Source organism: Alligator mississippiensis, chromosome 4 (assembly GCF_030867095.1).
Source record: "Alligator mississippiensis isolate rAllMis1 chromosome 4, rAllMis1, whole genome shotgun sequence".
Classification (NCBI taxonomy): domain Eukaryota; kingdom Metazoa; phylum Chordata; order Crocodylia; family Alligatoridae; genus Alligator; species Alligator mississippiensis.
Window position 1 is genome coordinate 166,869,850 of NC_081827.1, and position 25,850 is coordinate 166,895,699.

The 25,850-nt window shown below is 53.9% G+C and overlaps 1 protein-coding gene across 5 annotated transcripts in view; it reads right to left on the reverse strand.

Annotated features, from left to right (window-relative positions):
• ARHGAP23 (Rho GTPase activating protein 23) overlaps window positions 1-25,850 on the reverse strand; it is a 144,375-nt gene that overhangs the window by 23,399 nt on the left and 95,126 nt on the right. For 4 of the 5 annotated variants that reach the window (XM_019482572.2, XM_014603646.3, XM_019482569.2 and 1 more), the window contains exons 6-12: window positions 24,069-24,123; window positions 15,112-16,765; window positions 10,174-10,329; window positions 8,026-8,137; window positions 7,072-7,129; window positions 5,905-6,042; window positions 3,597-3,896 (exon numbers count right to left, since the gene is read on the reverse strand). In XM_019482572.2, coding sequence (XP_019338117.1) covers window positions 3,597-3,896; window positions 5,905-6,042; window positions 7,072-7,129; window positions 8,026-8,137; window positions 10,174-10,329; window positions 15,112-16,765; window positions 24,069-24,123 — 2,473 coding nt within the window. Of the gene's footprint in view, window positions 1-3,596; window positions 3,897-5,904; window positions 6,043-7,071; window positions 7,130-8,025; window positions 8,138-10,173; window positions 10,330-15,111; window positions 16,766-21,083; window positions 21,222-24,068; window positions 24,124-25,850 lie in introns of those variants that run through there. The other variant, XM_019482573.2, reaches the window with a different exon arrangement.

A 25,850-nucleotide genomic window follows, 5' to 3' on the forward strand; every position in this document is an offset into this window, starting at 1 on the left:
AAGCTCCCATGACTGCAGTGTATCTACAGCTAGTCACAGATCTACAGCTAGTCAGGGCAACTCCCAGACCTACAATGCACCTACAGGGCACCTATAGCTGGGCACAGATCATAGAACAGATCCCATACCTACAGCATGCCTACAGCTCAGCACAAACCACAGGGCAGCTCCCATGCCTCCTATATGCCTACACCTGTGTAAGGACATCAGCAGAACTCCCATGCCTAGATGGCACCTATAACTTGGCACAAACACAGGGCAGCTCCCAAGCCCATAGTTTCCTTAGAGAAAGGAACAGATCTCAGGGCACCTCCCAAGACTACAGCATGCCCAAAGCCAAGCAGACCTCAGCATGGCTCCTACACCTATCGCACACCAGAGACATTATGGTCTCCCCCATGTCTACAGAGCACCTACCATCTGGCTTGGGCTTTGGGGAAATCCTCACACATACAGCATACTGCTGGGCATAGATCTCAGGGCAGCTCCCACATCTACTGCATGCCTACCACCTAGCATGGAACACAGAGTAGTTCCATGCTTATAGCACACCAGCCACTAGGCATGTATCTCAGGCAGCTCCAGTGGCTATAGTTTGCCTACAGCTACACATGGTCCTCAGAGCAGTTCCCACAACTATGGTGCCCCAACAGCCAGGCACACACCTCAGGGCAACTCCCATGTCTACAGTGTGCCTACAGCTAGGCACAGACCTCAGAGTAGCTCCTACACCTATAAGGAACCTCTACAACAGGACATACATCTCAAGGCAGGTTCTGTGCCTACAGCATGCCTACAGTCAGGCACAGGGCTCAGTGGAACTCCCACACCTGAAGGGCATAAGCAAAATTCAAATTCAGGGCAGTTCCCAAGCCTACAGTTTACCTAGAGCAAGGAACCAGTATCAGGACACCTCCCAAACCTACCACATGCCTACAGATAGGCACAAATATAAGGGAATCTCCCACTCCTATAGTATGCCTAGAGCCAAGCCCAGACTCTGAGCCAGCTCCCACACCTACAGCATGTCTACTGCCTGGTACAGACCTCAGTGAAGCTCCCACACCTGTATTGTGCCTGCAGCCAGGCATGGACCTTAGCACAGCTCCCAAACTTACAGAGTGCCTACAGCCAGGGACAGATCTCACACCTCAGGACAGCTCACATACCTACAGCATGTCTACAGCCAGGCAAAGACCCCAGAACAGTTCTCACGCTTACAGGATGGCTACAGCTGGGCATGCACCTCAGGGCTGCTCCCATGCTTAGACTGTGCCTACAGCTGGGCACAGACCTAAAGGAAGCTTTTACACCTAGACCATACTTACAACCAGACACAGATCTCAGGACAGTTCTCATACCCACAGAATGCTTACACTGGGGCATGGACCTCAGCACAGCTCCCTCATGTACAAGGCACTTACATTTGGGCACAGATCATAGGGCAGCTCCCATGCCTACATCTGGGCATAGACCTGGAACAGCTCCTGCACCTATAGCATCCCTAAATGCTTGCACAGACCTTGTAGCAGCTCCTATGCTTGCAGCATGCCTACAGCCAACCATGGACCATGGGGCAGCTCGCACATCTACAGGGCACCTACAGCTGGGCACAGATCGCAGAGTAGTTCCAACATCTAGAGTGTGCCTAGATCTAGGTATGGAATTCAGAGCAGCTCCCACAGTGACAGAGTGTATATAGCACAGCATGGACCTCAGGGGAGCTTCCACACCTACATCATGCCTACAGATGGGCACAGATCTCAGGTAACTCCCAGGCCTACAGCCAGACTCATACTGTGGTGCAGTTTCCATGCCTGCAGCATGCCTTAGCTGAGCATGGATTGTGGGGCAGATCTCATACCTCCACGGCACCTACAGCCAGGCATTGATATTAGGGTAGCTCTCATGGCTACAGTATGCCTACAAAGCAGCTGCCACACAGAAGGCCCTTGCAACCAAGCACCTGCCTCAGAGCAACTCCCACACCTACAGTGTGCCTACAGCCAGGTATGGGCCTCAGCACAGGAGGCACCTACAGCTGGACATAAATCTTAGGCCAGCTCCCACATGTACAACGTGTCTACATCTGGCTATGGACTTCAGACCAACTTTCACACCTACAGGGCATCTTCAGCTGAGCACAGACCTCAACAGAATTCCTATACCTGTAACACGCCTACAGCTGGGTACAGACCTTGGGCCAGCTCCCATGCCTACAGGGTGCTTATAGCCAGGCACTGACCTCAGGGCACTTTCTGTGCCTGCTGCATGCCAACTACTGGGCATGGACCTCAGGGCAGCAATCTTGCCTACAGAGCACCTATGGCTGAGCATGGATCTCAGTGAAGCTCCCAAAACTAACAGGGCACCTACAGCCAGGCAGGACCATACAGCAGCTCCCATGCTTACAGCGAGCCTAGTTAGGCACAGCTAGGTCCAAGGCACAGGCCTACAGTGTAGCTAGAACCAGGCTGAATCTTCTCTATAATTTAAGGGAACTCACAGCCAACTCCTGCTGGGAGAGCAGGCCAAGTGCCTGATTGCATGTGGCTATTCACAGGCCCTGCCGAACCCACTCTGGCATCTCCTGCCCCCCAGGCTATGGCCTGAACCTCCATCCTCTCCAATCACACTGTTGTGCCTAAGGCAAGGGGCAGGGCTGCTCTGGAAATGGGACTGCACAGCGAGCAATCAGATGGGATTCACTATAACAGCCCGGCCTTTATAGAAGGCACCTTGCATGTGGCCTGGAACTGCAAGCTGTTATTCCTCTAACTGGCAGAGGTCACCCTACACTAGTGAAATCACCAGCGTCATGTCCAGATAGAAGCGCAGCTCAGTGCCAAGGAAGCAAGATCTCCAGCATCTGTCTTCCAAGGGACAGAGGTCAGGCCCTCTTGACACCCAGGGACTGAAGCTTAAGGGTGTACAGAGCAGTGCAGGAGGGCACTGGGGGACACAGCAGCTCATCTGACCCCCTGGCCTGCTTAAATCTGTCCCCTGAGTAACATGAGGTAGCAGGAGAGGGGTTCTGAGAAAGCAGCCTGGGATCTATGGCTTCTGCCTCTGCATACTGCTGCCTTCTGCTAACCTCTCCCTCTCCAACACACACACCACCCAGCCCTGCTGTCACTGCCTGCTATGGAGGGAGAAAGAGCCACACGTGGAGCAAGGAGGGGACAAAATGATGGGAATGGAGAGGCCCCCGCCATGAAAAACAGGGTTCCCCAACAGGATTTGTGACAAAGGAGCCTGAGCCTTTCCATTCTTTGATGCAGTTGCGTGGCGCAAGTGTGCTCCTGCTCCCAGCACACAGCAGGGGGCTAGCTGTTTAGGAAGGAGTGGAGCATGGTATCCAGAGTCCCTGCACAACCCTCCAACTCAGGAGCAAAGCAGAGCACAGCACAGGACTTGGGGTCCCTGCAGGCCACTCCTTTTGGCTGGACAACTACAGGCTGCCTTGGCCAGCCCTGTGCTAGGGCGAGCAGTGGAAGGCAAATAGTTGGAGAGACCCAAGGAGGTTAGCGCCAGCAGGGGCATCTATGAGGAGCCAGAGGCCTGGAGACATCCAGGAGCCCCATGCTGGCTCTCACCTCGCCCTCAGCCTTGCTATTCTCCCTGATGACTTTGATCCAGGCCAGCATGTCGTCCCGATCCTCTGCCTGAAAGAGATATTCACAGAAGTCAGCGGTCGTCAGCCGGAAGACGTGCTTCCTCTTGGTCTCGCTGTAGGAAATGTCCACCAGGCACGCTCGGATGCTGATTGGCTGCTCCTCCTCACCTTGGGGCGCGGCGTAGGCCACGGCCTCCCGCCTGTCCTTGCAGAGGTAGAGGGAGTGGGCGCGGAGAACGGCGAAGACGCGCTTCCACTGCCGGATGCCCCCACCAACTTTCTGCAGATAGAAGGGAAAGGCGGTGAGTGCCAGCTCAGAGATAGACTCCTCTTTAGCCAGATTGGGACACAGGACACTGCCACCAGCCTTGGCACAGGCCCTAGCACTGACCCAGGCACCACGCTACTCAGCTTCATGGCAGGGCCAGCCCTAGCTCCCTACTGACTCTCAGGAACTGCCCTGAACCTGGCCTTGCCAACTGCCTACCTTGGCCTAGGGTAGATGCTGGGCAGTGCCTCCTATGCCTGCACTCCCAGGCCCGCAAGGCACTTGGGGCAATGATGCTGAGCCCAGATGTAGGCATGGGCTCAGAGCACTGCCAGCTGTATAACCCCAGAAACTTCACGCAGGTACAAACTGCATCCTCAACCTAGGCCCAGCTGCTATGAATCCCAGCCAAGGCAGGTCGCTTTCCAAGTGTGTATTCAGAGGCAGACAGCAGCAGCACCATGAGCATAACACTCGCAGCACAGAACCCCCTTCTCTAGAAACCAGCCCAGACAACGTGGTCATCACACTGTTCTCTCTCCAGCATCCATCTTGGGGGCTGAGAGTACAAGGGGATCCTGCAGGATTCCACCAGGAACTGCCTAGCCCTTCTCTCAGATTCTTCCCCCACGTCTTTGGTTTTCCATTGATAGGAGGGGAACTATGATCTCTAAGCAGGGGTCCAGCCCTCCCGCCTCCTTGAATCTCTGGCCCTGTGAACGAGAGGCAGGATCTGCTCAGGGGGCTTCCATCTCAATCTAACCCCCAGCACTGCTGCATTCTCACACAAAGTGTGAAAGCCAAAGGCTTCCTGGAAAAAAGCCTACCCCTGCACCACACCCGGCTCTTAAGACAGATGCCAGCCCCTGCCTGGATGCTGCCGTGGTAATCGCCCTATCAATTATTCACAGCCAATTAAAGGCTGCAGGGTTGATCTCCCGGGCTGGGCTCACCGCAGTTTCCAGAAAGGCAAAGTTTTGGGGAGTAGTGGGGGAAGGGCTCTGTTCCCATGCCTTTGTCTCCTGGATAACCCCATTGCACCAGGTCCCAAGACCTATGCTTTATGTTCCTCTGTGCTGTGCATCCAGGGCCCCTGAGGATACTGAGAGACCACAGGAGGTCTCCAGTCTCTGCCCCTGTAAGCCCAGGGATGCTCTGCCATCATGACAGCCATCACTCACTGGGCTGAATCTCCCTGGCTGTTCTACAGCCCCACCCTCCCTATCCCTATAGCTCAGGGTCCAGATTCTTTCAGCTCCCCTCTACAAACCCTTCCTCCTGGTGCTTACCCCCACTTCTAGCCCTGCTTGATTTCACAGCATTGAGACCCTCACCTTTTGGGAAGTATCACAGACCAAGCTTCATGTGATCATAGCACAGCACAGTCTCCTGGGGTTTGCTACCTGTGAGGTGCTGGCACTAGTGAACATGCTGCCATGGGAAACTGCCTTCATCACCACTCATCATTCCTTTCCCCCTGCCCCCTGGCTCCCTTCACCAGGCTAAATTTCACAATGGATGCCCTCCTCTTCTCTCTTTTCACCTGGGCTAACACAAAGGAAGAGTCAGGCAAAAAGGAGATTTTCTTGGGACACTCTGGGAGTCAGGACTCCTGGGTTCTATCCCCAGCTCTGCAATGAGGCTGAGGTCTAGTGGTTAAAGCAGGAATACTAAGGGCACAGGACTCCTGGGTTCTCTTCGGGGATCTGCAAGGGAGGCACAACCTTGTGGTAAGCAGGGCTGCTAGGTTCTAATCCTGTCTCCAGTATTGACCTTGACCTGTGACCTTACCTTGCCACGCCTCGGTTTCCATGACAGCTGCCAGCCTGAACCTGGGTGCTACATGGCTTGGTTCATTTATGTCTACAAAACACTCTGGGAGTCCCAGGTGGGAGGGGATAGAGACTACGGTTTTTTTAAGAAAGCCCATAAATATCTGCACAAAGGGGCTTCCCTCCTCCACTTCACCATGCCCAGCACCCTCCCTGTGGTCTGGGACTGCTGTCCAGCAAGTACACACCTTCCCCTTTTTGGTGAGGATCTGTTTGTAGTGGAGCCAGCCCTCTTTCCTCACATCACTGAAAGTCACGTCCGAGAGGTCAGAGGTTGAATGTCTCTTTGATCTCGTGTCTTCAGACGTGCCAAGGCTGTCCAGAGACTGCAGGGGAGAAGAGAATGCAGAGATGGGTGCTTGGTCATCATGGGTACTATGAAACCAGCCACTACAGTCTAGGTGATGGTAGGGAGGTAACATTTAGCTCTAGGTCCTGATTCTCTCCTCGCTCACCCTGTCAGGCACAGGGGTTTCAGTGGCGAAGAGCTCCGTCTCTCAGGTACACCCTATAATACCTATGCAACACCAGGCAACACTTAGTAGCCTGTCCCACAGCTGTGGCTGCCCCAGTACAACTCCCTCATGTGAGGACCATGATGCAGCACCAGGGCAGGCCATGGACACTCATGCAGCTCAAGCTGTGTGAGGTGAATCTGCACCAGGGTGGGGCACCACTGGGCCCAACCTGGGGGCTCAAAGGGCTTCAGAGACAACTGTGATTCTCCCATTATAGCAGCCAAGAGTCTGTGGGACAGATTCCACACTGACCTGGGCTGGGAGCTGTCACTCACACCTATGCAAAGTAAGCATCAAATGCCACCAAATTAAGACTGCAATGACTTGCACAACTTCACAGAGGGCATAGGCCCAGCAGATCTGCCGGCTCCACCCCTGAGCATGACGCAAGGTGCAGGTTGAAAGGCTTTCATCGGGCCAGATTTTCTGTTGGTGTCAGCATCTATGGCTCCATTGACATCAGTGCCATTTGGCCCTCTCTACTTCCCTGTTGAGCCAGTGCTAGCCTTTGCCCACCTATGGGTACCCAACCCATGCCTTTGCTGACTGGGATAAACAGCTCTCCATGAAACACCTGAGCACCAGGACTGCAATGATGCTGCAGGAGGCATTACAGAGCAGTGTGATAGCCTCAAGAGGCAGCAAGGAGCATAGTACAATGGCCACAGGGAGCAGACAGGCTGCTCACCCAATGACATGGCAGGGTTTCTTCTCCCAATGCCCAGCTGGAGGCTGAGTGAAAGCCCATCCTTGGAAGACTTCATTCTGGCAGCACACACAATGGAAGATCACCCCTCAACTCCCCACCAAACACTGGTCTTCAGAGTTCGCACCTACCCCATCAGTGAAAAAACTCCTCAGCATGCGGAGGCTGGGCACCCGGCTTGGCATCCTCCTGGAAGGAAAGCAGACACCAGTGAGCATGTGGCAGGTGGCACACAGGTGGGAGGGGAGAAAAGTGTTTCCCCAAATGAGGGTCTGTCATCCCCTTGCCCTCAGCCCTGACTCCTCTTGTCTCAGCCCTGACTTCTCTTGGGATTTGGGCAGCTACAGAAGCAAGTCGCTGTGGTTATGACCAGTGTGGGGGACTCAGGACACCTGGCTTCTACCCCAAGTTTTGTGCTGGGACTATCAAAGGCAGACACAGCCAGTATACGGAGCTCTACAGATGCAGCTCTGCCCGATGGCCATGTATCTGTAAGCAGCTCTGCTTTTGCCCCAGAGAGAGGGAATAAAGCATCCCCATAGTTGGCATCACAGCAAGGGGCTGGTTTACATGGTTCTCTTGTAAAGCCCCTTGCATCAGCTTAGATTTAGATGCTCAACATGGCCTGCAGGAAGGATGGCATTTGGGAGGTCCCAGCTCTGCTGCTGGTTCTCTGAGAGGCCTCCAGTGAGTCACTGCAGCCTGATCTTTCCAAAGTGACCTGCCACCTCCATCAAGCCATGAGGGCAAACTCCAGTGTGGGTCACAGCATAAGGGATTCTGGGATATGGAGTGGCAACACATCTATCAAGTACAGTATTTAGCTTCACACCTTGGTAGATTAGCCTGGCTCTCTGTCTCCCTCCTTGCTGTAAGGGATCATGTTACTGACCCATCAAATCAACCACTGGCCAAGAGCCGGGGCTGCAGGAAGAACTAAGCTCTCTTGCTCTCATAATGCAGCTGCTGGACAAGGGTTGACACCCTGATGCTTGCAAAGCACGAGGACAGGGCAGAAATGTCCCTGTGAGGGGTCGGAGCTGTTTGCTTGCTAGCCTCCCCAGCTGGTGAGGGGCAAGCCTTACCTTAGGATCTTCCCTTCATCGCGAAACGTGTTGAGACCATCATCACATGACTTAGAGCGCTCTGTTGTGATGGCCAGGAGGTAGGAGGAGCGGCGGCTGGCTTTGATGCTACCTGGGATGAAACAAAAGAGAAAAGGGCGCTCGTTACAGAGACATGCAGTTCTCTCCCAAGAAGGGGAGAGAGACAGAAAGAGAAACTCTCACTACCTGGTCTGGACTTTACTAGCACCAAAAATGGATTAGCTCAGGAGGTAGTACTGAGGGCTGGGGAACTGGACACCTCAGTTCCTTACCCATCTCTTGGAGAAAAAGTGATCTGAGTGGAAATCAGGGGCCCTACGTTCCTGTTCTGGGCTCTGCTGGTGTTTTGCTACATGACTTTAAGCAAGCTGGAGAGAGCCCAAAGCAGAGCAGCAAGGATGATAAGAGGGTTAGAAAGGAAAGGTTGAAGGATCCGGGTTTGTTTAGTCTGCGCAGAAAAAGAATCAGGAAGGAGGGAATGTGTCGGGGGGGGGGGGGGGGGGGGAGGGAAGCAGGATAACAACAACCTTCCAATATGTAAAAGCTGGTTACACATAGGACAGTGATCAACTGATCCCCAAGTCTATTGGGGGAGGAACAAGAAGAGGTAATATAGGTTACATGTCAAGAGAAGCTTTCTGTTTGGAAGGGCAGGGCAGGGCTACAGCCAGCTCCCAAGAGGCTGTGGAGGTTTCTAGGAGCAGGTTAGATGCAGGTTCCCCAGGGGTGATCCCAGCTCAGGACAGGGGGTTGGACTAAATCTCTGAGATCCCTCCCAGCCTAACATTTCTACAATGCCAGTCACTTCCTCTCTGCACATCAGTTTCCCAGTCTGCAACATGACGAAGCAAGGCTGGAGGAGATATGCATGGAAAGATAATGTAGTCCACATCCCATCCCTCACGCACAGGCCCATACCAGCAGGCCCCAGGAGTGCCTTGAGCTTAGTGGACATTCAGAGCCCTACTTTGCATCCCAAAACTGACCTGAGTTGGGGTGTGCAAGGCAGCCCAGAACTCTCAGCCCTGCGAGTGGGAAAATTTTTGTTCAGAGGGGACATACTCATTACTTCTGCTGGTACTGGGCAGAAAGGAGATGCCTACAGTGTGCTGTACCTGTGCTGCCCTAAGAGCTAGCACAGCCTGGGTGTCTCACAGCTAGATTAGAACAGGGGTAAGCAACCTAGGGTCTGCAAGCCTGATCCAGCCCGCAGAGCCATTTGATGGGGGTGGAAGCAGGGGCTTCCTCAGCATTCCCTGGCGGGGCTTCAGAGACAGCAGAGGCTGGATCCTAGTACCCATTCATCTATCTGCCTCTGACCTGAATGGGGTCGCTTTGGCCCACAGCCTAAAAAGGCCACTAACCACTGATTTACAAATTTTCATGAATATATGTAAGGCCTGATTGTCCTCCCATTGTTATTGGCGTCAATCTGGGGGTGCGGGATAACCTCAGGGAAGTCAATGGAGTAGCGCAGGCTTTACACAGGTATGGAAATAGGTTTGAGCCCTTAAAACTGGATGAAGTTCTTTGTCTCCTGCAGGGAATCCATGCAAACAGGATGCTGATGGGCTCAACTGACAACAACCCAACAATCCTGGCTGCAGGATGCCTTGGGAAGATGGGACACTAAGACACAAAGGAGATGGGCTAGCTCAAGTTCCAAGCAGCGGGGCAGCAGGAAACTAGTGCAAACCAGAGGAGAGTAATTCATAGCAGCCTTGACAATGCCCTCACGGCCCGCACACTCTCCCTCACAGTAGAGTTTTTTTTACAGACCCGGGGAGCCCAGACGTAGCCGAGTGCCCCTCTTCCAGGCAGGGGCCTTTCTAATGGGACCATCCAGGCCAAAACCTGACAAAAAATTTCCAGATGTTTTGCATGGATCTAGCAATGGCACTACCACCCCTCTTAGGTAGGCTGTACTACAGTCTTATGGGTCCTCCCCTGGCAGGGGGCTTCCTTCAAGATACACCTTGCATTCTGCTCCCTTAACACCACCCTGTTGTTGCTGCAGGAGGATTTGGTCAGGCCCCCTTGTGTGAATGCCTGATCACGTCCCCAGGCAAAGATGGGGGAAAGTTGGGAGGGGGTGGGGGGGTGCAGGCAGAGGGAAAGGATACTTACTACAGTCCTGGGAGTAATGCCGGCTGACAGCGAAGGTGAAGGCGGGTGAGGAGGGGCTGGTGGTGTTGGCAGGGGCAGAGTTCATAGCACTGGATACAACAGAGGAGGCAGGGATGTGCTTTGCCTTCAGGTCAATGCTGGGGCTTGTTGGCTCATCTGGAAGAGAGGGGAAAACCATGAAACCATAGAGCTAGAGGCAGTGAAGAGCGCAGCAGAACCATGCAGCAAAGACCCAGGTAGAGAGGGGCAGATGCCTCCCTGCCAATGGTTCCTGTGGGAACTTTGTGCAGCCCTAACATGCTCCAAGGACCCCAAGGCCTCATGTTACAGGATGCTGGGACTGCAGGGCCTGAGATCTAGAGCAGCTGAGGACCCAGTATTTCCAAGACCCCTCCAGCAGCTCCTAATGAATGCAGGCTGTGCCCTTTCCAGCTCCTGCACTCTCCCTAATCCACTCCCTACACAATTCCCTATACAGCTCCTGGGAAGAACCAGTCCATCTGGTCTAGGAACCCCCTGAGCTGATGCTAAGGGGACCCCCAAGACACGGTGCTGCCATGCAGTATAGAACAGATGACATTGCTCTCTGGGGCAGTAGGAACCAGGACTGGACTACTTGTTCTCTGTCTTAGGGCTGCATGACAGGAAGCCAAAGTGACTCCTGTCACTTTAAGTGCAGAGTGTACTGGGCTAAGCTTGCCATGTTGGGCTGCAGAAGAGGGTAGGCTTGCCATTTTGCAAAGGGGAAACCCCTGTAAATGGTTGAGGAGCCACCTGACTGGAAGGGGTGGTGCTTAGAGGTATACAAGACAGATGCCTAAGGCAAAGAAGGCAGTCTGGCCCTTCAGGCTGCAGGGAAGGGAGCTCCTGGGAGAGATGTTCTTCAGGAAACCAGCCCACAGACATTCAAGCTACCCAGAGGAGCTGGATGGAGAGTGCTAAGGGGGAACTATGGCTTGGAATGGAAGCACTGACCCTATAGTTTCATAGTGCTTAGGGCCGGAAGGGACCTAAACAAATCATCAGGTCTGACCCACTGCCCCAGGCAGGAACGACCCTGAGTGGAACTAAATTTTAGTTTGGAAGCAGTTCGCTTATATTTGTGTTACAGTTAAGTTTAACACTGGGGGGGGGGGGGGGGGGCAGATTGTGGCTGTAGGGGAGGATTGGAGACAGTGTAACAGGGTTCTTGGGGCACATGGGGTTTCAAGACCTGCAAAGGGAAGAAGGAGAGTTAGTGAGATGGAGAGGGGGAGTCTAGCGAACTAGAGCCAAGAGGGCCAGAGTCTGTGCCTCAAAAGTGAGAGATATGGGATATGCTTGAGCTGAGAAAGCCAGAGCCTGCACCATGAGAGCAAGAGGCAGGGGGCAGGTGAGAGCTGAGAAGGCCAGAGGATGTGCCCTGAGAGCCAGAGACAGGGACAGGGGGCGGGCAAGAACTGAGAGGGACAGCCTGCGCGTTGAGAACAAGAGACCAGGGTCCAAGGCAGTGGGCCTAGGCTGAGGGGGCACAGCCAGAGAAAAGGGGCCAAAGCCGGGAAGGCTGAAGCCCCCACAAAGGTTTGAGGCCTAAGGGAGCCAGGTGCTGTTGGGGCCAGGCATCCATCCCAAAGTGATACCAGATACCATCTGTGAGGAATGGACATGACCAGAGGGGAGGATGGAGGCCGCAAATATCACCCCTAAAGCAGCTTGTGCCCTAAGGCATGGATAGGGCCAAGAGAGCCATGATTTAGCTCCAGAGGGGTGTGACTGATCCCAGGCTTAATTTGGGATCCTGGGGCAGCCTACCTAACTATTATAAGTTACATCAACGTATGGCATGCAAGGTAGAAAAGGGAGAGTACCCCAAGAAGCCAAGTGGAGCAGGAATGCCTTGGCCTCCAGGGGTTGTAATGGCCACCCCTGGGACCTGGTCTTGCTACAGCTCATATAACTCCCCTGCTCTAACAACTGCGTGCCAACTCACTGGGAAGAGGAAACCCATGGGCACCAAAGTCCATAGAGCTGGTGCTGGGAGCTCGCTGCTAGCCCATCAGGTTTTAGGTATATATAAATGCTGCTTGCTGCAGAGCCGGACAGGGGATGGGATATAAAGAGAGGGTGCTGGCAAAGCCCACACCGCACAGAGAGAGGGTGAGGAGGATGAGGAAAGCCCCTGAGTCACTGCAGCTGTACTGTGGTTAAAAAGGAGGCTTTTGTGTGCCTGGGCAATCTCGTGCCCCCAGCACTCTGATGAGGTGGCCCCCTCCACAGAGAGGGTAAGAACAAAGGAGGTCCAAGTTGGAGGACAAACAATGGTCAGGCTGAAGAGGGATGCAGGGAGAACAAGGGATCCTCGCTGTGCCAGCCCATGTGCATCTCAGGCAGCAGAGTGCCAAAGCTCCCATTGTGCTGTGAGACCCAGGGTCTCCTCTGTGCAGGAGACAGTATGTACCAGGGAGAAAGGCCATGCCATCATCTGAGGACATCATAGGGAAAAACAGCAGAAGGCATGGTACCCGGTGGGCTGAGAGAGCCTGGCACTGAGCAGCCTAATGCCTGCAGGCCCAGGCTACCCCTGGCCACTGGGTACAGGCCTGGCTGAGCTACATGAGGTGGGACATCACAGCACGAAGGTTTCATGAGGGGGGTGAGAGCTGGAAGGCAGGCAGAGGAAGATCAACCTCTTCCCCCAGGACCTTGGTTCTGCACAGCCCAGGTGTTGGGAAAATCATAGAATCACAGAGAAGTAGGGCTGAAAGGGACCTTCATAGGTCATCCAGTTCAACCCCCTGCCTGAGTGAGGCAGGATCATCCCTATCAAAACCATCCTACACAAATCCATAATCTAAGCTCATAGTAGAACTACTATCAATCCTGACATAACACAAGACCTGACACCCTAGCCTGCCACTGGTTAAGCAGGGGGACCACGGCAGCCAGTGTCCTACTGCTGTAAAGTGTTGTTAAAAAATGCTAAAGAGATCCCAAGTAGAGTTATGCCCTGCCTACAGAAGCAGGCAAAAACCTTCAGAGTCTGTATCAATGAGATCATCAGGTACAATTCCTTCCTGATCCCAAATATGGTGATCGATCTGAACCTGAGCAGAGGGGCAAGACCCTCTAACCAGGAACCTCTGGCTTTGAGTCCCAGCAGGACCACTGGTCCATCCCAGAGCTACACACTGCATTCCCCAAAGCAGTGGGGCCTGCCCAGGCCAGGTGATGTCCAAAATGGTGACAGCCCCCAGCCGGAGCTGCCTGTGCCCTGCAGTCTCTTTCTGTCCCATCCTGCTCCCCACTGGAAACACCTCTTTGCTTCAGCCTGCTCAGAGAGCCTCTGTCCTGGTTAGCACAGGATCCCACAGTAGAGGGGAGAGGCACTGGCCTGGTTCCAGTCCCAACGCTGACACTGAAATGACCCTGGTTAAGTAGCTTCCCCTATCTGTGCCTGTTTCCCTTCTCCACTCATGTCTCTCTTGTAAGTTCCTTGGGGCAGGAACCCTTTCACTGTGTCTACACAACACCCAGCAGTACGGACCCCAGACCCGGGTTGCAGCTCCTATGTGCTTCTGCAATACAAGACAAGGGGAAATTCCAGTTCATGAACTCTCCTGCCAGCTATGAGAGTGGTGGTTAAGCATGAAAAAGGAACCATGGAGAGCAGGCATGGGGAGGTTACAGGTAGGTGTGTGCAGGACAGCAGGGACTCTGCAGCAACCAACTCCTCAGCTTTTCCTTTTGAGCCCGGTGCTACCTCTCCTCAGGCTGGGGTGGCTCCACAGTCAGGCCATTGGGCTGCTCTGATCCCCTCCCTTCTCTAGGTCCTGATGGGCAGAGGCCATTGGCTAGAAGATGCTCCCATGCTGTGACTGCATGGAAAGCCAGGCTCTGCTGCTGGCCAGGGAAGACCTTGCCAAGTCTCCTTGTCAAGCTATGGCTGGAAAGAATGACTGCTGGGAAGTGCGGCCTGGGAGGCAACGGCCCTTGCTAACCACATCTCTGCCCTGCCCAGGCGGGTGCCGCACATATTACTCATGCACCTTCGGTTTGAATGGAGCCGTAGCAGGAGAAGTGACACTGGCTCTATCACTGATGCAAAGCGGGGGGGGGAGGGAATGTCTTAGCTCAGGCCCTAGCAGAAATATGCCCACTTCAGCAAAGCCAACAGTGCATGCACGGGTCCTCTGAGTGGCGGCCTCTGCAGAATCTATTCTAGGGACAGGAGATGGCCTGGCCCTGTAGAGGTAGGACTCTCAGGTTCATGGAAGAAGCACAGGTACGGCAGCGAAGGACACACTCTCTGCTTAGCAGCAGCTCAGCAGAGGAAGACAGCCTCTGGACCTTCCAGTAAGGCACTTTTAACAGGCAAGAAAAAAGGCCAGCTTCCACCAATAGCCACACTGCTCTCAAGGATGTAGGTGTGCCACAGCACATAGAACTGGGCAGTACTGGGTAAGAGCTATCAGGAAAAATCAGATGATGCCTGGATGGGAGGCAGAGCATTCCAAGCCTAGTGCCTGCCGCTACCAGGATACACAGATCCACTGGGAAGAGGCCATTTGCATGTCAAAGCCTACAGGAGCCCAGTGGCTTGACCCCTCGACCAAAAGGATGCTTCATAGTGTTTCCTTGGCTTACCCCAGCAGGTGGATGGAAAACCCTTCTCCCCACTCATCTCCTGCACATGCAATGCTCTTGCTGCACACTCCTCTGGGTACGATCCGAACATCTCAGGGGCCATCAGCCCAACACATTGTGGCCTGTATCTTCCTCCTGATCCTGGACTTCCATTACCCTCAATTATTGTGGCTTATCCCCCTACCACCCAAGGTAGCCCCAGGGTTGGGCTTTCAGAGGCACTCTTCCCCCTGGCTCCCTGAGATACAGTGAGTATGCTAGGGGGGACCCCAACTGCATTACCAAAGAGCCAGGTGAGGCACAGCTCCCACTCACCTATAAATGGAATGGATGCCAAAGAGTCTTCTGGTGCTGCCAATGGTGCTACCCGCCGGGCAGGCCGCTCCGCTACCTGCATTTCTCCTTTGCTGCTCACCGGTGGGTCACAAATGTCCGTTTCCTTCATGTCATCAGGAAAGACAAAGTTCATCTGCCTCAAGGGAGGTGGCATCTTGCGTCCAGTGGGTGGCTTTTGCCTGAGGATGACCTCCTCCTTTTTCTCCTCTGCCTCAGGCTGCAGCCGCTCCATCCCCTGAGGTGGGGATGGCTCAAGAGGCCTTGCACTGCTCTCATGGCTGGTCGATCTTTGGTCCTTGGGGATTTCCAGCCCACTGCCAGAGGTGGGGTCTGGGCGAGGGGGGGCAGCAGCTGGCAGTGACATGGACAACCCTGGCGTGGATCTATCTGTATAAGGTGCTGGTTGGTTTCCTTGCCTCTGTGATATACTAAAGGTTGGAAGGCCACCAAAGGTAGGGTCCCTGAAGGAGAGCGCATGGAGCAAGCCAGTCCTGCGCTGGAAGGAAGGACTGTAGCTCCTGTAACCGATGTACCCCGAGTCATCCACGCTCTGGAGGTTGGGCTGGGAGGGATGTTTCTGCACGTGCATGGGAGGAGCTTCTCTTGAGGAGGAGGAAGAAGGGGCATATGAACTCGGCTGGCTAGGCTGAGTTTGGACAACCTGCCCATGGTTGGGCCTGTAAAATTTCTCTGGAGGCCATACGCACTGGTCCAGCCGTGGAGATACCAGTGCACTCTGCTCCAGTGCTTCCATGGAGCGCCCATACCTCACCAGGTAGTTATCAGACCTCGCCCGGCAAGCCCAGCTGTCATGGCTGGGCTGTAGCAGGGTGTCTTGAGAGGCACTGTGAGGCCACCCTCTGGGTGCCGGGGCATCTCCCAGGCGATCTTGCGAGATGCTGCGGTAGCGGGGTGGCATGGCATACCTCCGATCCTCTGAGGCACTCCTGCGTGGCACTTGGTTGGAAATCCAGTTGGAGAGCGCCTGCTGGCACTCCAGCCTGCTGACAGCCTTGGTGCCACCCGAACCCTCCCAGGAGGGTCGGCCCATGCCAGCAGCCACCACACTAGTATCACAGGCATCCTTGAACCCGCAGTGAGTCCGATGCTCCAGGAGGTGCTTGGGGACCCCGTAGCATGTATGATTGGTCATGGAGGAAGCAGGAGGGACACCATACCTCTCTGGCAAAGAGGGGGCTAGGGGACCCTGGCAACTACTGCTGGAGACATGCAAGAAGGTACCAGGAGCTGGGGCAGGCCTCCCCAGTGGCATCCCTGCCCTCTGCTGGGTCATTCCATACTGGATCTCCTCAGTGCGGTGGGCTGGGCTGGAGTGAGTGCTGCCAAACTCACGAGGGGTTTCACTCCTAGCCTCGTTCCACAAGCTGGGGGTGGGGCTCGTGAGTGATGTGCTGTGCAGGGGCGAAGATGGGCCCGAGGATGAGGGGCGGAAGGGCCTGCTGTCTGCTTGCTGCCCCTGCAAGGGCTCTGCTACCATCACCTCCCGGTGTGGTGGCCTGGACTGGAATGGGTAGGTCTTCCGAGGGTAACAGACAGGAGGTGGCTCTGGGATGCTCTGGGCCCCTCCGGCATATGGTTCATTGCCCTTCAAGTAGGCATCTTGCGAGTAGGCCTGGGGAAAAGAAGAGGGAGAGCAGTTAGGGTAGCTAGGATCCAAGCATAAGAGATATTTACCCCCCCCTTACCCCCCCGATGGCATCCCCAAGCCCTGCCCTAACCCAGGGTTGCCTCCCGATCAACAGGGTTAAGGTCATGAGCACTGAACAGCAAGCCATCTAGAGTAGGTCTAGAGCACTTCCACATCACGCCCTGTAGGACCCCACACACTTGCTCTACCTGTGCCAGTCTCAACAACAAGGAAGGGAAGCTGCCCTGCGCTCAAGCCCTCAGTACCCATCACAGCTGAGAAAGGCATGGGAATTGCACACAGAAGCATTGTATAACCAGTACGGGCATACCTGTAGGGGGTCAGGGAGGGTCACATGGGCAACAATGCAACTGGGCTAAGAGGAATAGACAGAATGACGGCATCAGAGTAGGAAGGCCCCAGACCAAGCCCCTGAAGCTGCTCTTTGGAAGGCATGTGACAGACCTGGTGAGTTACATGTGAACTCATGGAAAACTGAATGCTAGCAATTGCTGTGTCCACTGGGCAGCAGTAACCTTCATGCCCCCACACACCCACTGGCTTCCTGATATGCTCCCAGGGTACAAATGACAGAGAACAGACAGGTCCTTCAGCTCAAACATCTGGATCAGTAGGCTTCAGCTGGTAAAACAAACTGTCCAGCTGGACAGGATGCAGCCCAGATGGGGTAAAGCCCCATGCAGACTGATGGGCAAGGCCGCTGATGGTGTTTGTCAGTGACTGAACACCACACTCCCCTATAAACACCAGGCACCACTCACTGTGCATCTCTCTTCCTCCCACAGGACAGACCTGACACCCCTTTTACCATGGGACTGAGCCAGTACAAGGGCAAAAGCCAGACTAAGGACTCTGGCCAGGCAAGTCCTTGGGGCCACTGCAGGGGGAAGCACAGGGACAAGCCCATGGGGCACTGAGGTGGTTTGTGGGGAGAAAGGCCCATAAGGGTTGCTGTGCTGAGTACACCAGGTCCATGCCCCTCCAGCCATGCTGAGCGGGTACCTCAACAGAAAGCTGAGTTTCCCCCTGGTAATTCTGGGGTTCAGGCATTGTGGGCTCCTTCTGTAGCCCCAAAAACTGAGGCACCTAAAACCATCAATGAACATCATGACCTGGCCCCTCACACTGGCTTGGGCAGGGGCTGTCTGAATTCTGCTCCAGTCGCACACCCTTCCTCCAATCCCCCTCCTCAGCTACTGGCTCCAGAGGCAGAAGGTGACTAACACTCCCCAGTCACTGCCAGAAGCCCTGTGCTCCCCTGATTGAACACGACAATGAACACCCACAGCTCCACTGGTTCCCATCACCGCGGCTGCCAGCTCCCTACCCTGCCCTTCCCAAAATACCTCCTGACACACCTCTGCCAGGGTTTTCCTTCTCACCTTTCACAGGCAATTCTGAGTCAACTCATCTGGCTGCAGGCAGAGTGCAAACCCCCAGCTTCCTCAAGACATTTCTGCTTGCCATGTTCCCCTTCGGGGAGGAAGAAAAGCCTGCACATGGTTAAGAAGAAAGCCTGGGAGTCAGGACACCTGGATTTTGTGCCCAGTCATGCAACTGTTATGATGCATAAATTTGGGAAAAGTCACGTCTTTTGTGCCTGAGTTTCCTCACCTGCAAAATGGGGCACCAGGCAACAAGACAACATCTGTCTGTCACCCTCTGCCAGCTGCTGCTTATGAGGATATAGGATGGGAAGGGGCCTCCTAGGCTATTAAATCTAGTCCCCTGCATTGATATGCAATCATTAATCAAAGGAAACCCCAAAATCACCACCGCTACAAACCTCACCCACAACTACAAGGAACACAATCTGCAACACCAAGAACACCCTGTAACACACCCTGGGTAAAAACCAGGGAGAGAAGGGCACTGCCACTGCTCTGACAATGCAACAGCTGAGAAGCAATTAGGCAACATGCTCAGAAGATCCTAGGAAAAGGGGCAAACTTCCCCCAGGAGGGCATTTCCACTGCAGGGAGAGGAAGGACCCATATATAACAATGATGGCCACATTCCTCACTGTGCTCCTGAAGGGTGCCCGGATGTCCCAGTGGTGAGTACAGCATAAAAACTGAGTGGACTTGAACTCAAGCATGGCCAGGCTCATGCCCAGACCACTTTGATGCAGAGATACCAATGCCCTTGCCAGGTGCCTCATGACTTTGCTCATGGATTAAAACAGAGAACAGCCTTTCCCATCTGGGGAGTGAGCAACCTTTTGACCTGCTCTCCAGGAGAGGAAGGACAGCAGGAGCTCTTCAAAGGAAGCTCAAGCTAGGGGCTCTGCAGATGCAGCATATGCAGAGGCCATCCTGGCAGCTGCCATGTTGGGATGTCTTGCAAGCTGCAGGGACTGGAGGAAAACATCCCACCAAAGGCTCCACCAAACCCAGACAACCTGCGTGCCAGTGATAGGGATGGAACCCATGGCCTCTGTCTCTAAACCACCTGAGTCTCTGCAATTGGAGCTGAGAGACCCACACTGGTTAGGTAAAGCTGTCACACACTCACCATCCTCATTGCTGACAGATACTACCGCCCTGGGTGGGCAGGGGTAGGGGCACAGTGCCTCCCTGACTGGGAGGAGGTTACAGGATTAGAATGCCCAGCAGCTGATCCAGGCCAGAGTCATTGAACCATGAGATCTGCCCAGTACCCCAAAAACTTGGAAGCAATGGGCTATGCCAGTTTTGAAGAAGAAACAACCCCCACCATAAGGTAAACAGGGCACAAAAGTGGATCCTAGCTCAACAAGGAATCATAGCCAACTTGTTGACTACAGCCAAACAGGCAGAAAAGTGATGAGTCAGGAGAGAGCGGGTTTCATGGGGAGGAGCTGATTGCCTGGCCTACAGAGCTGGAATGGGTCCCATCCAGGCTTCACCCTGGCAACACAAGGTCAGGAAGGCTGGCCTTTAGCCTTCTGCAGCAGGCGCTGTGTTTCTGTGGCATGGTTTCATATGTGTGTCTGGCAGAGTCAAGCCTGAAGTTTGTTCCCAGAGAGAAAGGGTTAAAGACTAAGCAGTGATAGCAGAGACAGGGCCACATCATCTTTCCTCCTGATGCCCCACAGTGCCTGACACCCAGCCGGATCTGATTAAAAGCAAATCACAGGCAGGGCATTGCTTCATTGCAACTGGAATGCAACCGCCTCTGGGGTGGAATGTGGTGGCTGTTAAACACCACACAGCAACACTCCAACGGTTGTTCCAGAGTAAAAGCAACGCTGCAGCTGTGATCCCACAGCCGACTTAGGGAGGCTGGCATTGGGTCAGAGCTAGAAAACAGCCAGGATGTAAAGGCTTTACACCCTCCACATAGGGGCAAAGTGCCAGAGACCCTGCCCCATGCCTGCAGATGCTCTTGGATGAGCATGCAAGCATTTCCAGTGAAGTATGATGCTGAAAGCTCCCTGCACACACAGTGCTCCCACAGACACTGATGGGAGCTCCAGGCACTCCAGATATGCTGCCACGGCTCCCCAGTTCCTGAAACCATCCAGCAGTTAAAACTACCTTGGTGATATCACCTGGAGGGTCCAACCTCTACGATCCACAGCAACCTGCCTCCCAAAGCTGCCCTGGATAAAGCACTTAGAAGTATTTTCCCTTTCCTTTTCACAAAGCTTCCTCTCTGAGTGCTTCCTCACCCAGACAGGACAACCCCCCTGGCCCCTAAGGCCCTTGCTGACTTGTAAGTCAGCCCTTGGGAGACTGATGGAGGGAGCAGAGCCCCTGGTTGCTCCCAGGTCAGCCCCTCTGCCACACTGGAATCCTGCTACATGTCCAACCAATGAGAAAACAGGCGCCTTCTGATCCAAAAAAGGAGCTGTATGAAGTCGCGACGCACTCACTGAAAAGGCTGAAACTCCAGAGTGCTGTTCCCTGCACTGAAGAATCCCTTAATACACACTCACACACATACACACACACACACCCCTTTTCTTTTTAACCCTCTTAAGCTTCAGCTACAGAGCCAAACTCTCACCTTCAAGGACTAGCTTGGGAGGCTTCATCCGTGCCAGAATTGAGGGAGATATACCTGGCAACTACACATCTCTCTCTCCATCCTCTGCACAGACATCGGATGTCCCTTACACAAAACTTGTCCATACAGTGTCCACCACAACACTGCCTCGGCCCAGCTGGCCCTTTTGCCCTTCCATAATCCGCATGATCATGAATCAACAACATACATGCTGCACGTATACATGCAAGGAATGATCTATATGGACCTGGTGTAACACTGCCCCCCCCCCCGCAGACACTGCAATGGTTACCTCTCACTGTTCAGCAGCCTCCTTCTCCAGCTCCCTGTTCCCGTCCTTCTCTCCACCCCAAGAGCAGGGATGGCCCAGACTAACATTTCCTTTCTTTCTCAGTTTTTCCTTTTAAGCTGTTTGGGTTTTTTTTGGCCTGGGACGTCCCGAGGTGGGAGGGAGAAGGATTCTGACACTGCCGGGACGCAGGGTGCCTGGGGGTGAGGCCTGCCATTGGCTGCCGGGGCCGGCTGCACACCACAGGAATGCCGACACACCCCTCCAAGCAACCCGGCCGGGGGAACCCGCACAAAGGTTTCTTTGGAATCCAAGCAGTGGAAATGAAGCTTTGGCATCCAGCTGCTTACATGTCCCTGGGGCTCCTCTCTCGCTGCCCTCCGCTGCCAGTGGGCTGGATCCCTCCAAAACAGGGAAAATCTCCTTTCCCTCAGTGTTAACAATCCTTCACTATGAACAAACATGCAGGCACCCTGCCCACCCCGCCACATGCTGAGGAGCACTGGGCCAAATCCATCCCTGGGGCAATTCCAGAGAAAGGGCAACACTTGATCACAGCTGGGATCTGTCTCATCTGGTGGGCAGGGGGTTGGCACCACCGGCTTCCCAGGAAGGGGAAAAGGAGCTCTATGCTTGGATCTGCCACTGAGCCACAGTGGGGCCTTGATCAAGTCAATTCCTCTCTCTCTGCCTCAGTTTCCCACTGCACTCTCAATCCCAACTGTAGGAAGCAGGGACTCTGTTTTAGGAGGTGTGGAGAACGAGGCCCCAATACAAGTGCTAGAGGCCTCACTTCCTCTTGAATAAATAACGTTGCTGATAGCAATGCTGAGGGGGTCCAGTTTCTTCCTGACCTCAGGCTGCTAGTGGCTGCTGATGTACTGAAGCAATGGGGTTTGTATCCCAGATACTGCAGAGCGATGTCCTGGGGGTGGACTCTGTCCCAATACACAGCAGAAATATGCAGCCTGGGGCACTGGATCAGCGTGGGACTCTGGGGCCCTGGACATGACTCTCACCCAGCCCCTGGGCCAGTCTGAAGTACTCAGTGCTCTATCTGGGTCCAGGAGGTAGATGTGGATCACAGAAGTTCTCCTCCCACATCCCCTCCCATTCCGTCTGACACACACGAGCTTCCAAGGGGTGGAAATACAGCTGAGAAATGCACCAGGGCAGCCAGGATTTTCTTGCTCAAGGAGACACCCTCCATTCCCCAACACCCAGTGCCCAAGGGGAAGAGTGGGGGGACAAAGGGAGGAAGGGTCCTGTGTTACCACACCCTGGCACTGTTTTGTGGCATCATAACAACAAACCCAACACACCAGGGCTCTGGGCTGGGGTGACTCTGTGCCCTTCTGTGAGACAGCAGCTCCCAGGCTCCCCTGACATGGATCATGCTGACCCCCAGAGATGGGTTTCTCAGGTCAGATGGGACCCTCCTTGTATTCCTGTCACCTGAGATGCTGCCTCACACAAGCCAGGGAATCCTCCAGCCATTCCAACATCGAGCCTAACAAGCTAGCGCAGATCTCAATGGAAAGATCCTGTGTGGAGGAGAAGGCCCCAGGGCCCTTGACAGTGGACCGTTCCTCTCACAGACAAGAATCTGCAAGTATGAACTCAGCTAGTGTCACCTTCATCATTGGCACCATGCCCAGCCCAACACACCCTGCCCTGCCACTGTTACAACCAGGCTTGGCTTGATTCCTTCTCCCTACTCAAACTCTGCCCTCCTCTTCCATCCCACCCAAGTTCCCCTCCCTTCATTGCATTTTGCTCCACTCTCCCAGGGCAGGGGATGTTTGCAGCTGCTGCAAGAGGGGTGGAGGCCAGCACTAGGGGAAAGGGTAAGTCCAAGGCAGAATACAGCTGTGGATTTGAAACAGGAAGAGCTGCTAGGACCCCACACATCCTCTCCAGGGCCAAAGTGAATGTAATAGCAAGCATCCAGCCCTTCCTACCCAGCCCCAGAAGAAGCCTTGAAAAAAGAATACACCACCTTCAAAGGCAGCTCCCAAATGCTGATGCTTGGCATTTGCTAAGCCAGAATGACTCAGATCACAATGGGCTGGTATTACAAATGGCGTCTAAAGACCTGGCCCTCCATCCCCATCTGCCTTACTTCTGATCCAAGGAGGGGTCCAGATTCAGAGGACTTTGCAAACACAGAGTTTTCCCAGGTCTCCATCTTCACCAATAGCTACAGCTAATCTACCCAAATAAACCTTCAGTGCTAGCATTTTCCAGATAACCTTCACACTGCAATCAGCTGCATCCAGAGCAGACTCACTGAAGCCTCAGAAAACATGTTCAGCCCTACTCAGCATCCCATTAGTTTTTTGGAAGCTCTGCCAACCTTCTCAGGTGCAACATCTGACTGGCACTACAGCTACACCGTAAGCACAAAGCAGGAGGGATCAGAGTGCAGCCCAAATAGCTGCCACTGCATGACATGCGTGCCCTTGTCCTTCATGAAGAAGTGCACTCTGTGGAGATTTACCAGTCTCAGCATGCAATAGGGAAGAGGGAGGTACATGGAAGAACACAGCACGGTGGAAGATGTTATCCATCCCTCTGAGTGCTGCACCACTATGATCCAGGGTGAGGGCAACAGCACTCCAGTGACGTGCAGCTTCTCACGTCTCCTCTGGCAAACTCTCCACGCAGCCCACACATCCCTGAGTTAAGCCATGTCCTTGCCAAATTTAAGCGACAACTTCCTTCTAAGAGGCCCAATCCAGCCACTTGTGAAACATTTCCTGGAATCCTGGAGTGCAGCGGAGCTTACAGCCCTTGGAATTTCCCTGCATGTCAGTGCTCTCCACAGGGCTGGGTGCGGAGGCTGGGTGCCAGTACATGGCTTAGACTAGCTCCCACCCCTGCAGAGGGAAAAGGCTCCAGGCACAGAATAACCCCTTCCTGAGAAAGTGGCTGGAAAGCTGCCCCTGGCCTGAGAGAAGGGGGAGTGCTCATTAGCAAAGGACTCACCAGCTGAAGAATGTCTTCATCTTTGGGCATAATAGAGAGCTCCAGCACATCATCACTGCAGAGAAAGGGAAAGGCAGTGTCAGCATATCAGATGCAACAGGCACACCAATGGCCTATCATATACAGGCTCTACATCCCTCTGCAAACAAGGAGTAGTGGCAGCCACTAGGCATTCGGACACCCCTGTCCTATGTTTCAGGGTCCCACCACAAGCATGTCCAATGTGGACCCACACTCTTGGCTGGGAAGCAGGAGGTAGCCTCACTGGCTCCACAAGTAACAGTCTGCAGACATTAAAGAGGTTCCTGGCAAGGACTCCAGGAGTCCTACAAGCTGGGTTTTGCCACCGCTTCCCTTCACTGAGCCTGATGTTTCCCTCAGCTGGTGGCAGGATCTCCTTGAGAACCAGACATGGAGCTAAACCGGTTTTGACAGCAGCGTCAACACAAAGTAACCCAGCTGGGGCCAGCTCAGGATTCCCACTGGTATGAAAGGGATCCAAGCTGCTATCTCTGGAATCCTGAGATTCCCCTTTTCCCCAGCTGCCTCGTCACCATCTGTCATAAGGGACTTCTGGGAGCTGAGCCGCTCTGGGACGGCTGCAAGATGCTACTGCAGTGCCTGTGGCTCAGGATCAAGGCACAGCTTGGGCTCCTGGGACACTTGGAGTGAAATTCAGGCTCAGTTCCCCAGCTAGACACAATGCTCCCCACAACCCCTCAAAAACTAACTACAGTTGATCTTGGGCACTGGGCGGTCAAATCCATTCCAAAGCCCTGACTTTGTGTACAGGACAAAGTTCCCCCATAGTCCCCAGAAACTACAGAAACCTGAAACCTAACATGCAGTCAGGGGAGTCACCCCTTAGCACTAGTGGCTGAGGCTTGCGCTTTTTGGTGCTGGGAGTCCAGCGCACAGCTAGTTAGCCACAGATGGAATGGCAGCTGCCAGGTACCCCAATGGGCCATTTTCCTACCCAGAAAGCATCAGTTCTAGGGAAGCAGAAAGGACTTGGTTTCAATGCCTAGAGGCTGAGGTTTTTGTAGGGAACACTTGGAAGGGGATCAGTGTGAGCACATTTTGATGTAAACAATTGCTGTAAGTAGTTGAATATGCAGGATAACTGCCTGCTCTTTTCACCCCAGGAGAAGAGGGCAGTCTGGGCCTAGCAGCAGGTTGCAGAGACTGCTCTCTAATTAGATCCCTGTGACTGTAGGTTTCATTATATTGGGCAAGTGTCATCCCCAAGTTCATATTATAGCTTTGTAACAATGTTGGGTGTGTGACTGTGTGGGCCAGAAAAAGACCAAGGCTCTGAGAGAGCTGGGGAGTAGAGAAAGGGTGTTTCAGGGATGACCAAGAGAAAGTCCCAGGGAGGACAGAGAGACAAAGGAATAGCACCTGGGAGGAGAGAATAAAGTCCGAGGAAGGACAGAGGGTACTGCAGTGGCAAATATAGACTAGTTGTTTTGAAGCAGTTGGCTGGGGGATGTCAGCACTCTTCATGCCCAACCCAGCCCTTTGAAAAAGAGAACACTGCTTTCTTGGGAGCTAACCAAAAAGGAGTTGTCTGAGGCAAGGGTGCTATGGATCACCAGGGAAGTCAGGGACAAAGATAAGCCAGGATCTTGAGCCACAGGCTTGCCCCTTGAGATACCAAGCCAGGGATGACTTCAGGGGATCTTCTTAATAAAAGGGAGACCAAATAAGACTCTTTCTTGAGGCAAAGCTTCCTCTAAAAGCAGTGCCGATCTGTGACAAAGGAGAGCCCCTGTCACCTGT